This window comes from Procambarus clarkii, chromosome 91 (genome assembly GCF_040958095.1).
Source record: "Procambarus clarkii isolate CNS0578487 chromosome 91, FALCON_Pclarkii_2.0, whole genome shotgun sequence".
Taxonomy (NCBI): Eukaryota; Metazoa; Arthropoda; class Malacostraca; order Decapoda; family Cambaridae; genus Procambarus; species Procambarus clarkii.
In genome coordinates, this window is record NC_091240.1 from 2,405,555 (window position 1) to 2,424,597 (window position 19,043).

The following is a 19,043-nucleotide window of genomic DNA, read 5'->3' on the forward strand; positions in this document are numbered from 1 at the left end:
GAGCCTAATTCACAAAGCGGTTACGCAAGCACTTACGAACCTGTACATTTTTTCCTCAATCTTTGACGGCTCATTTATTAAACAGTTTACAAGCATGAAAACTTCTCAGTCAACTGTTGTCATTGTTATAAACAGCCTCCTGGTGCTTCGGAGCTTATTACCTGTTTAATAATTGTAAACAAAGCCGCCAAAGATTGAGAAAAGATGTACAGGATCGCAAGTGCTTGTGTTGAGGTAAGCAACCGACTGTTGCCGGCTTGTCGGGCCTATTTTTTTTAATATACTGGACAATATTGATATAACGGTCTCCCTTTATTCCCTGAAGAGGTCATGTGATTTGTTAATTGAGTTTGGTGCATTGTGGAATGGTGTTGTGGAAGCTGTCAAAGTTCTCTGCTTGTACAAGCGTCTGTTATTTGTTCTGTGCTTGTACTGACACTTTTGTTCTTACAGCCACATTACAGCCACAGTCGATTAAGGCAGTGTCTGGGATGCTCCCGGACGCAGGTTCGAATCCTCGTCACGGCCCTTGTGGATTTGTTCACAACTGGCTGTCTGTGTCCTCCTGCCCACCTAAATAAATAAATATTATAACCAGACCAAACAATTCAGTATGCTAAGCCACAATGACTATATAACACATGGAAGGGACACAGGAACAGGACAGGATAGGGGAAGGAGAGGGGGGGGGATGATGGAGGAATGGAATAGTGCCCAGGCATTTGGGCCATCGAGGATCGAACACCGACCTGCAAGCAGCGAAGCCGTCGCTGTACCAATTGGTCCTAGTGGCTAGCACAAATAATGTGTGTATGTAGTGATGGCCTGTTCAACAGGTGTGTGTTTGGCTTTCGTGTTTACTTGTTGCATTGTGGGAATTCCGTGAGCAGTTACGAATATTGTACATCTTGGAGACGGCATATGGTGGGTCTGTCCCCCCACTGTGGGCAGGTGATGGTGGGTCTGTCCCCCCACTGTAGGCAGGTGATGGTGGGTCTGTCCCCCCACTGTGGGCAGGTGATGGTGGGTCTGTCCCCCCACTGTGGGCAGGTGATGGTGGGTCTGTCCCCCCACTGTAGGCAGGTGATGGTGGGTCTGTCCCCCCACTGTGGGCAGGTGATGGTGGGTCTGTCCCCCCACTGTAGGCAGGTGATGGTGGGTCTGTCCCCCCACTGTGGGCAGGTGATGGTGGGTCTGTCCCCCCACTGTGGGCAGGTGATGGTGGGTCTGTCCCCCCACTGTGGGCAGGTGATGGTGGGTCTGTCCCCCCACTGTGGGCAGGTGATGGTGGGTCTGTCCCCCCACTGTGGGCAGGTGATGGTGGGTCTGTCCCCCCACTGTGGGCAGGTGATGGTGGGTCTGTCCCCCCACTGTAGGCAGGTGATGGTGGGTCTGTCCCCCCACTGTGGGCAGGTGATGGTGGGTCTGTCCCCCCACTGTGGGCAGGTGATGGTGGGTCTGTCCCCCCACTGTAGGCAGGTGATGGTGGGTCTGTCCCCCCCACTGTGGGCAGGTGATGGTGGGTCTGTCCCCCCCACTGTAGGCAGGTGATGGTGGGTCTGTCCCCCCACTGTGGGCAGGTGATGGTGGGTCTGTCCCCCCACTGTGGGCAGGTGATGGTGGGTCTGTCCCCCCACTGTGGGCAGGTGATGGTGGGTCTGTCCCCCCACTGTAGGCAGGTGATGGTGGGTCTGTCCCCCCACTGTGGGCAGGTGATGGTGGGTCTGTCCCCCCACTGTGGGCAGGTGATGGTGGGTCTGTCCCCCCACTGTGGGCAGGTGATGGTGGGTCTGTCCCCCCACTGTGGGCAGGTGATGGTGGGTCTGTCCCCCCACTGTGGGCAGGTGATGGTGGGTCTGTCCCCCCACTGTGGGCAGGTGATGGTGGGTCTGTCCCCCCACTGTGGGCAGGTGATGGTGGGTCTGTCCCCCCACTGTGGGCAGGTGATGGTGGGTCTGTCCCCCCACTGTGGGCAGGTGATGGTGGGTCTGTCCCCCCACTGTGGGCAGGTGATGGTGGGTCTGTCCCCCCACTGTGGGCAGGTGATGGTGGGTCTGTCCCCCCACTGTGGGCAGGTGATGGTGGGTCTGTCCCCCCACTGTGGGCAGGTGATGGTGGGTCTGTCCCCCCACTGTGGGCAGGTGATGGTGGGTCTGTCCCCCCACTGTGGGCAGGTGATGGTGGGTCTGTCCCCCCACTGTAGGCAGGTGATGGTGGGTCTGTCCCCCCACTGTGGGCAGGTGATGGTGGGTCTGTCCCCCCACTGTGGGCAGGTGATGGTGGGTCTGTCCCCCCACTGTAGGCAGGTGATGGTGGGTCTGTCCCCCCCACTGTGGGCAGGTGATGGTGGGTCTGTCCCCCCCACTGTAGGCAGGTGATGGTGGGTCTGTCCCCCCACTGTGGGCAGGTGATGGTGGGTCTGTCCCCCCACTGTGGGCAGGTGATGGTGGGTCTGTCCCCCCACTGTGGGCAGGTGATGGTGGGTCTGTCCCCCCACTGTAGGCAGGTGATGGTGGGTCTGTCCCCCCACTGTGGGCAGGTGATGGTGGGTCTGTCCCCCCACTGTGGGCAGGTGATGGTGGGTCTGTCCCCCCACTGTGGGCAGGTGATGGTGGGTCTGTCCCCCCACTGTGGGCAGGTGATGGTGGGTTTGTCCCCCCACTGTGGGCAGGTGATGGTGGGTCTGTCCCCCCACTGTGGGGGGGGGTGATGATGGATGTCTTCCCCACTGTGTGTGTGGGGGAGGGGGGTGATGGTGGGTGTCTCCACACTATTAGCCAATCTGGGAATAACAGGGAGATTGCTACACTGGATAAGGGATTACCTGCAAGGCAGAAAAGGTCAGGTGTATTACCAGGGATACATGTCTGAGGAACGGAGGTTTCAGTTAGGTACCCCACAAGGGGGAGTATTAAGTCCCACCTTATTCAATGTATTAATGAACAGATTAGCATCAGAGATGTATCCTCCAGGGGTCACGACGATCATATATGCTGATGACATTCTTATACAAGGCACTTCTGGGAACAAAATTCAAGATGCTCTTAACATACTTGGTACAACCTGTCACAAGTTAGGCTTAGTTATAAATGCAGATAAAACCAAATACGAGTATAGGAAACGAAGAAATATAACACTTACTCTAAATGGTGTGGAACTGAGCCGTGTACAGAAGTACAAGTATCTGGGCATGTATGTTGGATACACATGTGAGAGTAAAAATGCTGAAATAAATCATATCAGCACCTTATGTAAAGCCCGTCTGCATCCTCTAAAAGCACTGGCTTTTTCTGGTAAAGGTGTTGGGGTACCTATCTTGCGGATGTTATACATAAGCACTGTTCGCTCCCTGATAGACTACGCAGCACCCGTATTGTCTTACACAGGCCAAGGCAGAATTCAAAAAATAGAGCTGATACAGAACGAGGCTATGAGGATTATTCTTGGATGTCAAAGAAATGCAATGATTGAAATAATGAGAATGGAATTAAATTTACAGAGTGTGTGTGATAGAGTCCGTGACATTAACACTAGAGTATCTATTCGTTTCATGCGGAGAAAAGGAGGGGATAAGCTGTTTGAGAGCGTTCAGACCTGCTTGAGTGACGTACACACTTCCAGGAAACTGAGGGAGACACGCTATACGAGAGGATTAGCTCATGACCTCAGGGAATACGACGTACTTGACTGCTGTAAACCCTCTCGAAAGTGTAATATGTCTGCTCCCTGGAAAGTACAGAAAATAGACGTCGAAATTGTACCCCTCAAGGTGAAAAAGATTCATCATGAACCGGGACAATTACGGTGTTTGTATGGAAGCATGATATCTCGGTTACCAAGAGGCAACAGTTTACATGTATATTGCGACGGGTCGGTGGCGGAGGATGGCAGGGCAGGGTGTGGTGTCCTAATAAGGGATTATACGGAGTTTGGGACTGTGGACAGGATAATTGAACTCCGGCTTAGTAATTATATATCATCCACACAAGCTGAACTGCAGGCCATTCTGGCGTGTTTGGAGGAAGTACGTCATGACGACAAAAATGTTTTTGTATTTGTCGATAGCCGAGGAGCACTGGAGTCCTTAAACAGTCGAAACCCAGTCTTCATGTCTATAGTGGAGGACTGTAAGAGAAGAATAACTGAGATACAGCTGAAAGGTTATAGTGTGAAATTCATGTGGATTCCATCTCACGTTGGAATAGTGCTCAACGAGGTGGCGGATGACTTGGCCAAACGTGCCACATCAAAACCACAAGTTGACATTGAATGTGAATTCACAATGAGACAAATAAGAAGCAAAATCAGAAATATTCAGGCACAGGCGGGAGTGGAGAGGAGAGAGATAATGTATGAGAGTAGTCAAACCATGCAACACTACATGTATGTGAGTCAAAACACCCATTTCACTTATGGTAAAAGGAGAAATGCTTGGAGTGACTCTGTGTACATGCGGCTCAGGCTTGGGTACAAATATTACTGGGAATATGGGATAGATGTTCATGGTAATGACACGAAGTGTAAACTATGTGGTATGTTAAGGTCTCACACCCTTGCCCATTATATTCTTGATTGTCCGTTGATTAGTGTATATAGAAACACTGAGATAAGGACTGTTCCTGAACAAATAGCCTGGATGTGTCACAACGGAAAGGTTGATGATATTCTTGAGAGATATAAGAATTTTGCACCAAGATTGTAATATTTTGTTGAATTATCTGCAGGTGTCTTGCAATTTGTCTATACAGTATACCTAGGTCATAAAAGTATTTGTGTGTACGTCTGATAACATACTACTTGTGAAGGAGGAAATGTATATTTTTACCTCTCAAAATGTTTGGTAATGTGTTTATTTGTGATGTGTGTCTATGTATATATTAACACGTTGTACTGAATGGGGTGAGAATAGCTTGAGCTACCTCATCCCTTTGTGTGTATTTTACCTCAATAAACTTATTTCAATTTCAATTTCAATTTCAATGGCGGGTGATGGTGCGTGTCTAAAGGTGTCACGGGCCGCCATGGGATATCAGATTGACCGTGACTTGCCATGTCCCATTAAGTTTCAGAAAGGGGCTGGGGGGGGGGGGGTAATGGTGTTGGGTGGAGGAAGGGGGGGGGTGATGAGGGGTCGGGGAAGAGGCTTATCTAGGCGGGTTACAGGAGGGGGGAGGGGGGCCTACCCACGGTCACCTGCCACCCGAGGCAAACTTATGGAGCCTAATTTCCGTGTATGAATATTTAATGAGGCAGTTAGCATAGGTTCGGAATGGAGGCGAAGTGGTAGCTGTCCAAGTGGTGGTGTTTGGGGGGTGGGGATGGGGTCGTGTGGTGACGATGGGGATCGTAATGGTGATGGGGTCGTGTTAGCGGGGGAAGGAGCTGGGGCTTAAGATTGTGGTGTTGTGAGTGGAAGGAAGAGGAGTTGAACAGAAAATATTAAATAGATAGATTTTGGCAAGCAAAATAGCGGTGGTATGGGTGGGGGGGGGGGGAGGAGGGGGAATGCTGAAGGTTGCACGGTGGGGGGCGGGGGGGGGGGCTAGGGAGTGCCATGGTTGGGGGTGGAAGTGTGGGTAAGGCAAGCAAGTTATTGGGGAAGGCCCAAGGCAATAAGGGGAGCCAGAGTGTGTTTGAGTGAGGCAAGAGATATTTTGAGGAGGGTGTGGGCTGGCAGGCTGTATGACAGGGGAGCCAACCTGGCCTGCCTTCATCGCCGCCGCCAAGACCACCACCACCTCCTCGATAACTCTCCCACCCTCTATTCCACCCACAGGGCCACCCGCTCAAGGTATAATTAGACCAGGTGGGTGGCTGTGGAGTGTGTAGAGGTTTCCGACGGTGTCACGGTTCTTGGCTATTAGAAAGCCAGAACTTGTGGTCATGTTGTGTATGAAAGCCGATTGATCAAGACGGCATTTAAAACTCATGGCCTCATAGTATCCACCACCTTCCACGCAGCCTAACTCATCCGCCGCCTCTCACCCAGGTGGCTGTTCCACCAAGTAGTCAATCATGTGCGGCTAAATCGTAACCCAGCTAGAGATGTTTCCCAACTTCCCGTTTCCGTGACGGGAGGAATTCCGCGGAATGTCACTTTTCAAAGCACTTTTGTTTATTTTCAATAATTAGCCATCTTGTTCACCACTGATTGCAGATCGCGTTATGATTTACAGGGTATAAAACAGAGTAAGCAATTCACTTCTAGGAGATGAAACAATTACGAACTTGTCACTGGAGTCAAGACCAGTGGCTGGGAAGCCGGCAAAACTCACCTTATATCTGCTAAAGATAAGCTACAACTCGTGTTGCATTTCCATCACCACGAGGTGAGAATGGTTACAGCACTCCATACTATGAGAGCACTTAGGGTCAACTACAATGACAAACGATCCTTGGCACATGAACAGTAACTGTTTCAGATCGTGTAAAATTGTATAAAGCTCCACAGTAAAAATATTCGTCTCTGGTGGATGGCAGTAAGTAATTATCAAAGAAGGCACCAAGCCGAGAAGGCTATGTAGCACCATTGGTGGATGGCAGACATAAAGGTTTCACGGAAAAATAACTGAGAAGCAAACACCATCGGCAGATTTCGCCCCATCTGTAGAGTAGTAGTTGTGTGAATGACAATGCTCGAGAGAGAAGGCATGTCAAGGTCATGAGCTATAACAATGGTGTGCATATGCATGGTCAATGACCTACTCCCTTCCGGATGACATTTGCTGACCCAACTTTTCGTACGAGGTCAATAACCACAACTTACATTAGCTGTAGTGAGCTCCATTAATATACAGGTCTCATTCCCTCCTCCAGGATGAGTTTAGCAGGTCTATAGGGACCCCCCACCCACACTATGTCAATAACCCTCCTCTTTCTTGCTGCATTGACCTGTAATGACCTGAGGTGGCCTCATTTTCAGCCGGGCCATCATGATGTACCTGATGAACAAGCACGCTACCGAGGCCACCCAATACCTGTACCCGAAGGAACCTGAGGAGAGGGCCAAGGTCGACCGAATGCTCTTCTTCGATATGGGGACACTCTACCACGCCATCAAGGAGTACTTCGTAAGTTCTCAAGTTCTGCCACTTGCTCACTTAACCTGTTCCAACCCTCTATCTCTGTTTGCAAATGTGAACTTTCTATCGTATATATTTTTGTTCTTTAAGTCTCAGTTTTATTTAATTTTTCTGTCAGTGTTGTTAATTCCTGTTACTATTTTCTATGTACTGATCATATCACCTCTAAGCTACACGACAAAGCATACTGGGAAAAATCACGACACCACGAGTGTAGTTCTCATCCTTTAACTACACTTGGGTAATTACACACACACACACACACACACACACACACACACACACACACACACACACACACACACACACACACACACACACACACACACACACACACACACACACACACACACACACACACACACACACACACACACACACACACACACACACACACACACACACACACACACACACACACACACACACACACACACACACACACACACACACACACACACACACACACACACACACACACACACACACACACACACACACACACACACACACACACACACACACACACACACACACACACACACACACACACACACACACACACACACACACACACACACAGAGAGAGAGAGACAGACAGCCGATAAAGGCTACGGGAGCTAAACCTCACATCCCTGGAAGACAGAAGGGTAAGGGGGAGACATGGTAACCACCTACAAAATTCTCAGGAGAATTGGCAGGGTAGACAAAGACAAACTATTTAGCATGGGTAGTGCAAGAACAAGGGGGGGACAGATGCAAATTTAGTACCCAAATGAGCCACAGAGACATTAGAAAGAATTTGTTGTCAGAGTAGTTAACAAATGGAATGCATTAGGCAGTGATGTGGTGGAGGCTGACAACATACAATTTCAAATGTAGATATGATAGAGCCCAGTAGACTCAGGAATCTGTACATCAGTTGATTGACAGTTGAGAGGCGGGACCAAAGAGCCAAAGCTCAACCCCCACAAGCACAACTAGGTGAGTACACACACATATGCACATGCACAGTGTATGTGCATTGTGTGACCATGTGTGCATACATGTGTGTGTTAATGGGACGGGGGTTGAGGGTGTGGTTTGTGAAAGCCCCGAGATGTGTTGTTTGGTATGTTTGTTAATGAGTGTAGCGATGGACGGGGCAGACCCTGAGAAGATTGGTGGAAAAGAATTGAGGAAAACTCTTGGGAGCTCATTGTGTACAAAGTGGTGTTTACAGTGTAAATCGCCCCTGGAGGTGACCAACCAGGAAAGGCTGTCTCGAAAACTGTTGCATTGTACTGGGTTCTTTCTGGTTTATTGTATGCTACCCGCCACCTCACTCCCTACCACCAAACTCCACACTCAGTGGGTGTGGTGGTGGTGGTGGGGTGTATGTGATGGTACCTACCTACCATCACACGCTTCACCACCACACACTCACTATCCCCACCATCTCAACCACTTGCCGTCACTCAACTACCAAAACTCCCATACTCGCCACCAATACCACAATCATTCTCCCCATCACAACGTCCACACGCTCCCCACCACCACCACCGACCTAGGTTAATTAAAGAGTATGATCTTGCAGATATCAATCCAGCAAACTAGCCTCTTATTAGAGACTTTTGTTTACATAAAAAACTCATACCTATAATGTTCAAACATTCATCACTCTATTCCCCTCGTTATTTAGTGTGAAGGAAATCATCGCTGTACCCGTTTGTGAATTCTTTTATCACTGGACGACACCAGCCTCAGTAACTCCTTTCCATAGGGCCCCAAGATCCACCAGGGTCTTCCCCCGGACCCAGAGAAGGAGAACCTGCTCAAGACCAGCCTGGACTACCTCGACCACTTCCTGGAAATTGGGGGAGTGCAGTACCTCTGTGGGGACAGGATCACAATTGCTGATATCGCCGTGCTTGCCTCCATAACTGAGCTGGATGCTATGAACTACAGCTACAAGTGCTATGGTGACTTAAACAGGTGGAGTGAGAGGATTAAGGTGAGTTGGGGAAGAGAGGTGGGGTGGTATTGAGTAGGGTTGGGTTATAGAGGGAGCAGGATGGGGGTGAGGGATGTGGGGCACAGTATTGAGCAAGGTGGTGTTGAGTGGGATAGGCTTGAGAGTCCTGGTGTAGGCACGAGAGACAAGTGGGTTGTGAATGGTGTATGAGTTAGGTGGAATGACTAAGAGGGTTAAGGTTATCTTTATAACAAGTGGCAGAGGCTGTTTTTATACACAGTAAAGGTTTCTAGAGGTGTTGTTAATTGCATATTACTTCATCAGTTCTAAAAGAGGAACAATGGGGGATACCTTTGATATGTTGTCATTATTTATATAAAATACTCAAGAGGTAATGATGCAATACATTGAGATACAAAGTTTAGATTGAACAGCAAAATAATGAGATGTGCATGCAAGTAGAATATGAAGGTGGACCACAGGGCTGTGAGGCTACTTACACAAGCTAACTCCATCCATAGTTTCAGAAGCAGATATGACAAGAAACAAAGAGGCCAGGAGTCATTTAATTAGAAAACTGACAATTGGAAAAGCAAGGCCCAGGAGCTGTAGCTTGGCCCTGCAGTCTCTGTTAGGCATTAACCGTTAGCCAAGGACATAATTGCCTTGCTATTGGAAAAGCTTCTCTATCTTAGAAAGTACAATGGTCTACATTCTCGACTCACAATCGGGGATACTGGGTTCGATCCCTGGGCAGGAGAGAAATGGTTTGGCATGTTTGCCTTCAGCTGTTTACCTACCATTAAATAGGCACCCCAGAAATTAAGCAACTGCTGTGGGTTGAATCCTGGGAAAGGGTTGCATCTGAGGAAGGAAAAGGAAGGCATTCATTTTTCACCCAGAACTTTGCAAGAACACTTTAAATAAGAAAGAATGCTTCAACACAGAATGTCCAGCTTTTCATACAAGAGGTACCACACGAATAAAGCCAACAGACCATCACGATGAAAATGGCCACAACAATAATTTACCAGGATGATTTTTTAGGAAGAGGAAGAAGAATGGCTAAATGAATTTTGAATTTTTCCAATTCATTAATCCAAATGAAATTTTTCATGGATGTGTTACCAACATCAAATCGTGTATCAGATGTCACCCTATTCCCACTGGATTTTGAAGAAGCCTTAGTATGCCTATGCACTCTGCACCAGGCTTTGATTCTTGGAACTCTATATTTATCAAGAACGGTAAAAAACCACTATCGCAGGCCCTTCACATTCTTTGGAGACTGATCCTAGATATTGCCATTATCCCTGACATACTAAAAACAGGAGAGATAGCACCACTCTATAAAGGAAGAAATAAGGCAGAGGCAGAAATTTACAGACCAATAGCACTACATCACATATCATAAAAATCTGTGAAAGTGCTAAGAAGATCCAAAAATAAATGGAATCACAGCATCTCCATAACCCCTGGACAACATGGTTTCAGAACAGGGCACTCTTGCCTATCATAGTTGCTGGACCACTATGACATGGCTTTAGATGTCATGGAAGACAAACAAAACGCTGATGTAATTTGCACAGATTTCGTAAAAGCCTTTGACAAATGTGACCATAGTGTTGTTGCACACAAAATGCGTTCAAAAGGAATTACAGTACCGGAAAAAGAGGCAGATGGATCTATAATTTCCTGACTAATAGAACCCGATGTGTAATAGTCAACAAAATAAAATCCGGACCATCAACTGTGAAGAGCTCAGTCCCCCCAAGGTACTGTGCTTGCTCCGGTACTTTTCTCAATCTCATATTGGGCATAGACAAGGACACAATCTGCAGTACTGTATCCTTTGCAGATGACACTAGGATTTTGATGAGAGTAGACAACATAGAGCACACCACAAACCTATAATCAGGTGTAAATCAGGTCTTTCGATGGGCAACAGAAAATATGGTACAGTATGTAATGAAGATAAGTTCCAGCTCCTGCACTACAGAAGAAATGAAAATATAAAAACGGAAACCACGTGCAAATCGCAGACTAATCGTAACATAGAACAGAAAAGCAATGTAAAGAATTTGGTTGTACTTATGTTGGAAGACTTACCTTTAAAGAACACAATAAAGTAGCCATCACAACTGCAAGAAAAATGACAGGTTAGATAACAAGATCCTTTCAAACTAGAGATGCTATATCAATGATGATACTTCTCAAAGTAGCTAGTGCTTTCTAAAGTGGAATAGTGTTGCACAATGACAACCCCTTTCAAAGCTGGAGAAATTGCTGACCTGAAGAGTGTGCAGAGATCCTTTACTGCCAGAATCCACTCGATAAAACATCTTAACTATTGGGACCAACTAAAAATGCCTAAATCTGTTTTCTCTTAAGTCCAGGCAGGAGAGAGAGATAATAATTTATACATGGAAAATACTAGAGGGGTCTGGTCCCAAATGTGCAAACAGAAATAACACCACAAGAGACCAGAAGGCATGGCAAGATGTGCAGAATACCCCTGTTGAAGAGCAAAGGTGCAATAGGTACTCGGAAAGAGAACTTATCAGAGGCCCGAGACTGTTCAGCACGCTTCCACCACACATAAGGGGGAATAGCCGACCCCTCGCAGTGTTCAAGAGAGAACTAGATAAACACCACCAAAGGATACCTGATTATCTAGGCTGTGATTCATACGACAGGCTACAAGCAACCGCCTCCAATAGCCAGGTTGACTAGTCTAGCAATGTGGCGGCCTGGTCAAGGACCGGCCACTGGGACGGTAAGCCCCGAAATCATCGCAAGATAACCACAAGGTAAGGTCAAAAGTTCGAACTTGGGGGGGGGGGGGAGGAGGGAGAACCTAGAAACATGTCTTAAGTAAAGGCTTTGTCCCTGATGAAGGGAATTACACAGGGATATTAATGTCATAAAGGCTTAACATCCTAAGCTCATGCTCTGGCTGTCCAAGCCTAATACGAGTTCAATCTAGGGACCTCGCATCACGGCAGTTTCAGCCTCCGCATGAGAATACGTCACTGAATTTATTTCACTTTTTCAAGTGCTGCTGCCTCATTAAAACCAAGTCATGCCAGTGACTACATACAGTAAAGTGTGTATACGATTGCATGAAATCTGCTGTGGCAGACTTACATAAGCTTATAAAATTAACAGATAGAATGTAGCTTGTATGAATGACCTGCTATATACTGTACATACAGTATATGTATGTATATACTGTATAATTTCCAGACTATTATTGCCGACTCAATAAATTTCACTTCTCACACATGAAAATCCCACTTCTATTTTTTAGTTACAGCCTACATTCTACCTAGTTAAAAAAGTGATTAGCTTAGCTTGTACCATTTTCTTTTAATGCAAGATTCCCAGTTTTCTGCTCGGTAGCACAGTTTCAAATGTACCTTTGATATTTTCAGGAGAACTTCCCTTATTATAAGGAGTGTTGCATGGAAGGCGTGCAGATGACCCGAGAAAGAGTAAAGCAACTGGAGGCTGACTTCAAAAAACAGATGGAGAAAGAACGCAAAGCGTCCCTCACCAAGAAGTAAAGAAAGAGGAAGAAAAATCAAGAAAATTATGATAAGAGAGAAATGATTTTTGCCTTTTATTCACTCTGAAAAAATAAAATGGGGTTTATCATAAATATATTATTTATTGCATGAAATAAGTGATACTTCCTCATGAAGAATGTTCACAGCAGTATTCAGATTAACAAGACAATCATCAGTGTGCCATGGAGAAGAATTCTTGGCTACTAAATCTCTACTGTTTACCTATTATTTGTTTATGATTATAGCACAACCCTCCTGTTGAACCAGAGGATTGTAGGCATTAGCTCAAACCCTTCATTGATGATATATTTATATTTTTATTAAAAAGTAAATGACTGCTTGGCAGTCATTTGGGAAGGCTTGCAATTCTGCATTTTGAATAGGATTACAGTAACTGATAATAAGTTTAAATTTTATATATATATTACATAAAATGATTTGAATTTGATACCAAGCAGGAAATTAGCACATGATGTTGCAATATCATAATTTGCAATTTAATTCTAGTTACTGTATACAATTACCAATAATACAATACCAAGAATACAATATCAGATACTGCATTATACAAGGTAATATTGCAAATGGCAGTACTTAAGTCACACTACACTGAACTAAATTTCTGACTGTAATGAATGCTATTTATACAACTTTATGCAACGTGTCCTTATTTAGGCAATGTAGTGACTGTATCAACTGTCACAATGTGCATGTGCCACAGTGTGGGTACTACTGTTGTACTTTATTTTTTTGGATTTGATTAGGCTATGTTAGCAGTGGGATTTTGTTTGGTTTTCAATTTAACGCTTAATATATGCTTCTTAATTGAAAACAGTTTTGATGGTTTAAACATAGATGGTAATAATTATATATCGTGCTTATTTCTGTAAAAAAAAAAAAAAGACAGCTAAATTGGAAAAAAACTATATACAATTTTCCTTAAGCTCATATTTTGGTTGGACTCGGTTTTGATCTCACAATAGGATATCGCAGAGTTAATATCCAAATTATACAGACTGATAATATCAAAGATGAATGCTCTCTCTAACTTGACCAATATAAAGAGTATAACATCCACTGTGTGTTAAACCCAGTATCTGACAATATTATTCTTCTCAGTGAAACATAACACACGAGGTTGTATGTAAATGTAGCTAAATCTACTTGTGTTATAAAATGGATTAGGCTGTCTGACTTGAAGACACAGTCACTGTCTTATATCTGTGGCTAGTGATGTGCCCTCCCCGACATCAGGATGTGGTCAGCTCTCGTACAACTATACTGTACGGGTGGCATGTCCTGCCTGATGTGAGGATGTGCCTCTAATATGCTTGGTGACACGGAATGTCTATCGTGAGGGCATAGTCACCTCTCGTAAGCCTATACTTTTGACTTGTCTGCTTCAGTATTAATGTTTTGCTTCATATGTTTAAAGCCAACATGACAACATTTACCATCCTACACTGGTCCTTGCAAGGTTGGAGATGTTCAAGTCTTGAATTATGAGAGTTTATTTATCAAAAGTTGTAATGTGATATTTACTCGTTGTTTTCCTCTCGATGATTGTTACTTATTCAATGCTTTTCTTTTCATAATTAACATCCTTAAATCTGTCTTGTATTTATTGCAGTTGTTACTAACTACTAGCATCTTCATATAAAATAGGTAAGCTAACCAAGTTTTCTGAACTTTAAAAAAAAAAAGAAAAAAAAGAAAAAAAAAAAAAGAAAGGGAGTCTCCATGATCATGCAGTTGTGCACTGCTTAATTTAACCCTCAAGAACAATACCAGCTTACTCGTCAATCATCTCCTTCCTTGCAAGGCCCTATTTGAGTCATACATGAAATGATATCTAGACAATGTTTTTCAGAGAATGTAGTTTGTAACTTATTTAACATATCTAATGGAAAAAAATATATATATGCCCAGGAATTCTCACTTGTCGAGGAAGTTGTGAGCAAGTACAGTTTGTTTGTCTGCCTCTTGTAATTGATGGATGTGATAGCACACTTAATGCTATTGTTATAAAGGAAACTTCTCTCAACAGACACAGGGTCATGCTTCTGTCGTCCTCTGTTCAATAAGGTAACTGTCTCTGTTTGCATCTCTGTGTCTGTCTCTCCCTATCCATCTGTGTTTACATCTCTCCATCAACCTGTGTACTTCTCCTGATCACTGTTTCTGTATGTCTAAACTGTTTGGTTGTATCTACTCGCACCAACTTGTATTCCCCCGTCTTTGTCCTGTATCCTTAGGCATGTGGTTTATCTCGTATGCAGAACACACTTTTGAGTTCATTAAAATATTTGTATAAAAAATGTAATTCTTGTACCCTTCAATCTTTCTCAACTAGATAGAGGCACACAGTTCTGTCAAGACAAACATACAGATAATGGCTCATTTTTACTATCGCATATCATAGTTCAGGTTTACTTAAAAAAAAAAAAAAAACTATGTGTACTCATATGGAGAAAACAAATATTTTTGTGTGTAACTCTATTCATAGCAGAATCATATTGACTGTCAATAGAAAATTATATATAAATATATATTATTTTTTTTGGGGGGTGGGGGTGGAGAGAAAATTTTTAATGTCTTATACGAGTATAACCACACTGGGAGCACCTTTTTTGCCCTATGACTGCCATACTTTGGAGAATTGTGATTGTTTGGCTCTAGGAGCATCACACCATGGAGAGCAGCGAGTGCCTGGACCTATGAGTGCCGCATCGGAGAGAACAGCATTGGCCCTGTGTCTGGGCTCACCGTTGTAGTTATGTTGGTCACATATTGATGCTTTCCTGTAAAGTGTGTGAAAATAAAGTTTTATTCCATAACTTTTTTTTTAATTTATACATTCTTTGTAGTCTTCCAGGCTTGGTGCCTTTTGATAACTACTTACCCTTGCATACATTGCAAGCTGTGCTGCATAATTTTTTACACTAAAAATATTTTGATCTTTGAGTTTCAGGACTTTTTGGGGAGAATCATTATTAGCAGTTTATAGTGCCTAAATTGCCTTTAGAAATATAAGGAAACCTTCAGAATACTGTGTGTAGTCTTTAGAAGACCCACCCTCAAATAAGCAGCCCAGTATGGAATCCCTACTTGAAGACCAAATAAAATTAGACACAGCAAATGGATAAGAAGCAAGGTTGGTCCCGGAAACAAGATGAATAAGCTACAGTGAAAGACTTGGAGAACAAAGTGTAGGGAAACACATTGTATAAGATTCTGAGGAAAATTGACAAAGTGCTCAAAGAAACAATGTTCAAAATGGGTAATGGTAGATTGAGAGGGGATTAATGGAAATACAAATGTGTCACACACATTAGGAAACATGTTTTTATAAAGATTAGCTCATGAATGGAATAGGCTAAATGTTGCTGAAATGCAACACACCCTCCTAAAATTATAGTACCAAAATTAAAATTGTAAATGTACCTGTATATACAGACCCAAAAAAGTTTATCTTGTACTACTAGAATCTGAGAAAAATGCAAAAACCAAACTTAAACATTCTTAAGCCTAGTATTGCACATAGAAAGTACCTGTACATACATATACAGATGCAATTGACGATCACAAAACACTGATCATTTTTATGCGGAAAATCCACAGAGAAATGTGAAAGGAAGTGAACATTTCGGCCTGATGACAACGGCTTTAATCAGGCCGAAACGTTCACTTCCTTTCACATTTCTCTGTGAATTTTCCACACATATACAGATATAAGACAAAGTGTATATTAGCCTGAGAATTGCTTGGACGGGTCAGATGAGTTTCTTTTAGTTACATTTCCAATTTTAAAGAATGCCAATTGGGCTAATTCAATAATACAAAATGTGAACTTTCTGGGGGTCCAACAGCACATACAGTACTGGTATTTTTACCAAATATTTTATATAGGTACATGCTATCATTTTAGAAGGATGGCTGATGAACTGACATTATAAGCAACTTTAATCTGAATCAATTTCATGTAGAAACAGTCACATATTAACCAATCAATAGCTGGAAATGTAAGGCTTAAAAGATAAAGTTTGATCCCTGCAAGCACATCCAGGCGGTCCATAGAATTACCCAAATCAGCCCAAATCGGCCCAAAACTACACAAATCGTCCTAGCATTACGTAAGTAATGAAGAAATATGGTATATTTACTTACTATAATGTTGGTGCTACACGTAGAACATGATCAAACCTATTTTTACTCTGAAATAATCTAATTTCATAACGAAATGAGACGTAAATATGTGAGAGGTGATGCCATAGGAAGTCGACGGTCCAAGCGACAATTGTGTGGAGCGACTTATCCAAGATATATGGTCGCCTGGAGAGTGTTTGCTGCCATATCAGCCTCCTGTACACAGTGATCCAGTCCTTTTCGTTCATTTATTTATTTATTTATTTATTTATGCATATACAAGAATGTACATAAGGAATGTGAGGATACAAATATGGTAATTACAGTCTTGTAAAGCCACTAGCACGCGCAGCGTTTCGGGCAGGTCCTTAATCTAAGAAAATTTTAAAGAGGTAAATACTTGCAAAATTTATAGACAAAAAATGATAACAGATTACATGAAATGAAAAAAAGAAGATGAGAGAAAATTGTAGGTACAGTATATTAAAGCACATAGGTAGCTAAGATTGATTGCAATGACAGCTTAAAATGGTAGTTGACAACAAATTGGTAGGCACAATCGGTCCATAGAATTACCCCAATCACCCAAATCAGGCTAAAACTACCCAAAACGTATTAGCATTACGTAAGTAATGAAGAAATATGGTATATTTACTTACTATAATGTTGGTGCTACACGTAGAACATGATCAAACCTATTTTTTCTCTGAAATAATCTAATTTCATAACGAAATGAGACGTAAATATGTGAGAGGTGACGCCATAGGAAGTCGACGGTCCAAGCGACAATTGTGTGGAGCGACTTATCCAAGAAATATGGTCGCCAGGAGAGTGTTTGCTGCCATATCAGCCTCCTGTACACAGTGATCCAGTCCTTTTCGTTCATTGAACACCGAACCCTACACGCCCTCTGATATATTGCTTAATTAACTTAAGCCCATCATCACACAGCAAAAATCTGCTATCAGAATGATAACTAACTCAGCTTTCAGACAACACTCAGCTCCCTTGTTTAAATCCCTAAACTTGCTAAATATTAACTCCCTCCACACATTCTCTTGTGTCAACTACATTTACAAAACCCTGTTCTTAAATGCAAACCATGCTCTGAAACTCTCCCTGGACAGATGTAATAGGACCCATTTTCACCACACCAGAAATAAATATCTCTTTGATATCCCCAGGGTCAAACTTAATCTGTGTAAACACTCTATGCAAATTAAGGGACCTAGTCTATGGAACTCATTCCCTAGTGAATTGAAAAACTGTAAAACTTTTGCCTTATTTAAAAGCAAAACCAAAAAGTACCTAACTTCATCTATTTAGTTTCCTACACTGAGCTTTAAATTTGCTCTGTACCTAGTTGGTACCCAATCTCCTAATTTTTATGTAATATCAAACAACCTTATCATTGTGTTCATTGCTGTCTTCTTTTATGTGCTAGCCATATGCTGTATTGTGACTACCAATTTTTGTCAACTACCATTTTAAGCTGTCATTGCAATCAATCTTAGCTACCTATGTGCTTTAATATATTATACTGTACCTATAATTTTCTCTCATCTTTTTTTTTCATTCCATGTAATTAATCTGTTATCATTTTTTTGTCTATAAATTTTGCAAGTATTTACCTCCTTAAAATTTTCTTAGATTAAGGACCTGCCCGAAACGCTGCGCGTGCTAGTGGCTTTACAAGACTGTAATTACCATAATTGTATCCTCACATTCCTTATGTACATTCTTGTATATGCATAAATAAATAAATAAATAAATAAATAAAATTTTCTTAGATTAAGGACCTGTCCGAAACGCTGCGCGTGCTAGTGGCTTTACAAGACTGTAATTACCATATTTGTATCCTCACAATCCCAATGTACCTTCTTGTAAATGCATAAATAAATAAATAAATAAAGTATCAGTGGCCAGCCAGGTGGAGATCACAGGCTGTACAGTACTGATAAATTATGTAATTCACAGAGATACGTTGATAAATATTAATGTTTTATATTTTATTAAAAATACAGATATATACTTTGTTTCATCCGTTAAATGTAACAATATTTCAGTATATATTATATAAGCATAGTATATATAATTCAGTATATACAATATATAATAAGAGTGTCAGACCACGAAGGAAGAATTGAAACAGGAATTTCCTTTAGTACTTTCTTATATTAATACATCTTCAGAGCGAACCATTCCTTCTGAAGATGTATTAATATGCGAAAGTACTTAGAGCATTCTATTGTGGTTTTAATATTGAACAATTATACATATACGAAACAGACA

At 42.9% G+C, this 19,043-nt stretch overlaps 1 protein-coding gene across 6 annotated transcripts in view; it reads left to right on the top strand.

The window, feature by feature from the left end:
• Window positions 1-15,442, top strand: part of LOC123773913 (glutathione S-transferase 1-1) — a 227,423-nt gene extending 211,981 nt beyond the window's left edge. For all 6 annotated transcript variants that reach the window (XM_045767879.2, XM_045767878.2, XM_045767882.2 and 3 more), the window contains 3 exons: window positions 6,923-7,070; window positions 8,845-9,075; window positions 12,471-15,442. In XM_045767879.2, the coding sequence (XP_045623835.1) occupies window positions 6,923-7,070; window positions 8,845-9,075; window positions 12,471-12,602 (511 nt within the window). In that variant the 3' untranslated portion in view covers window positions 12,603-15,442. The remainder of the gene's footprint in view (window positions 1-6,922; window positions 7,071-8,844; window positions 9,076-12,470) is intronic.
• The last annotated feature ends 3,601 nt before the right edge of the window (window positions 15,443-19,043 follow it).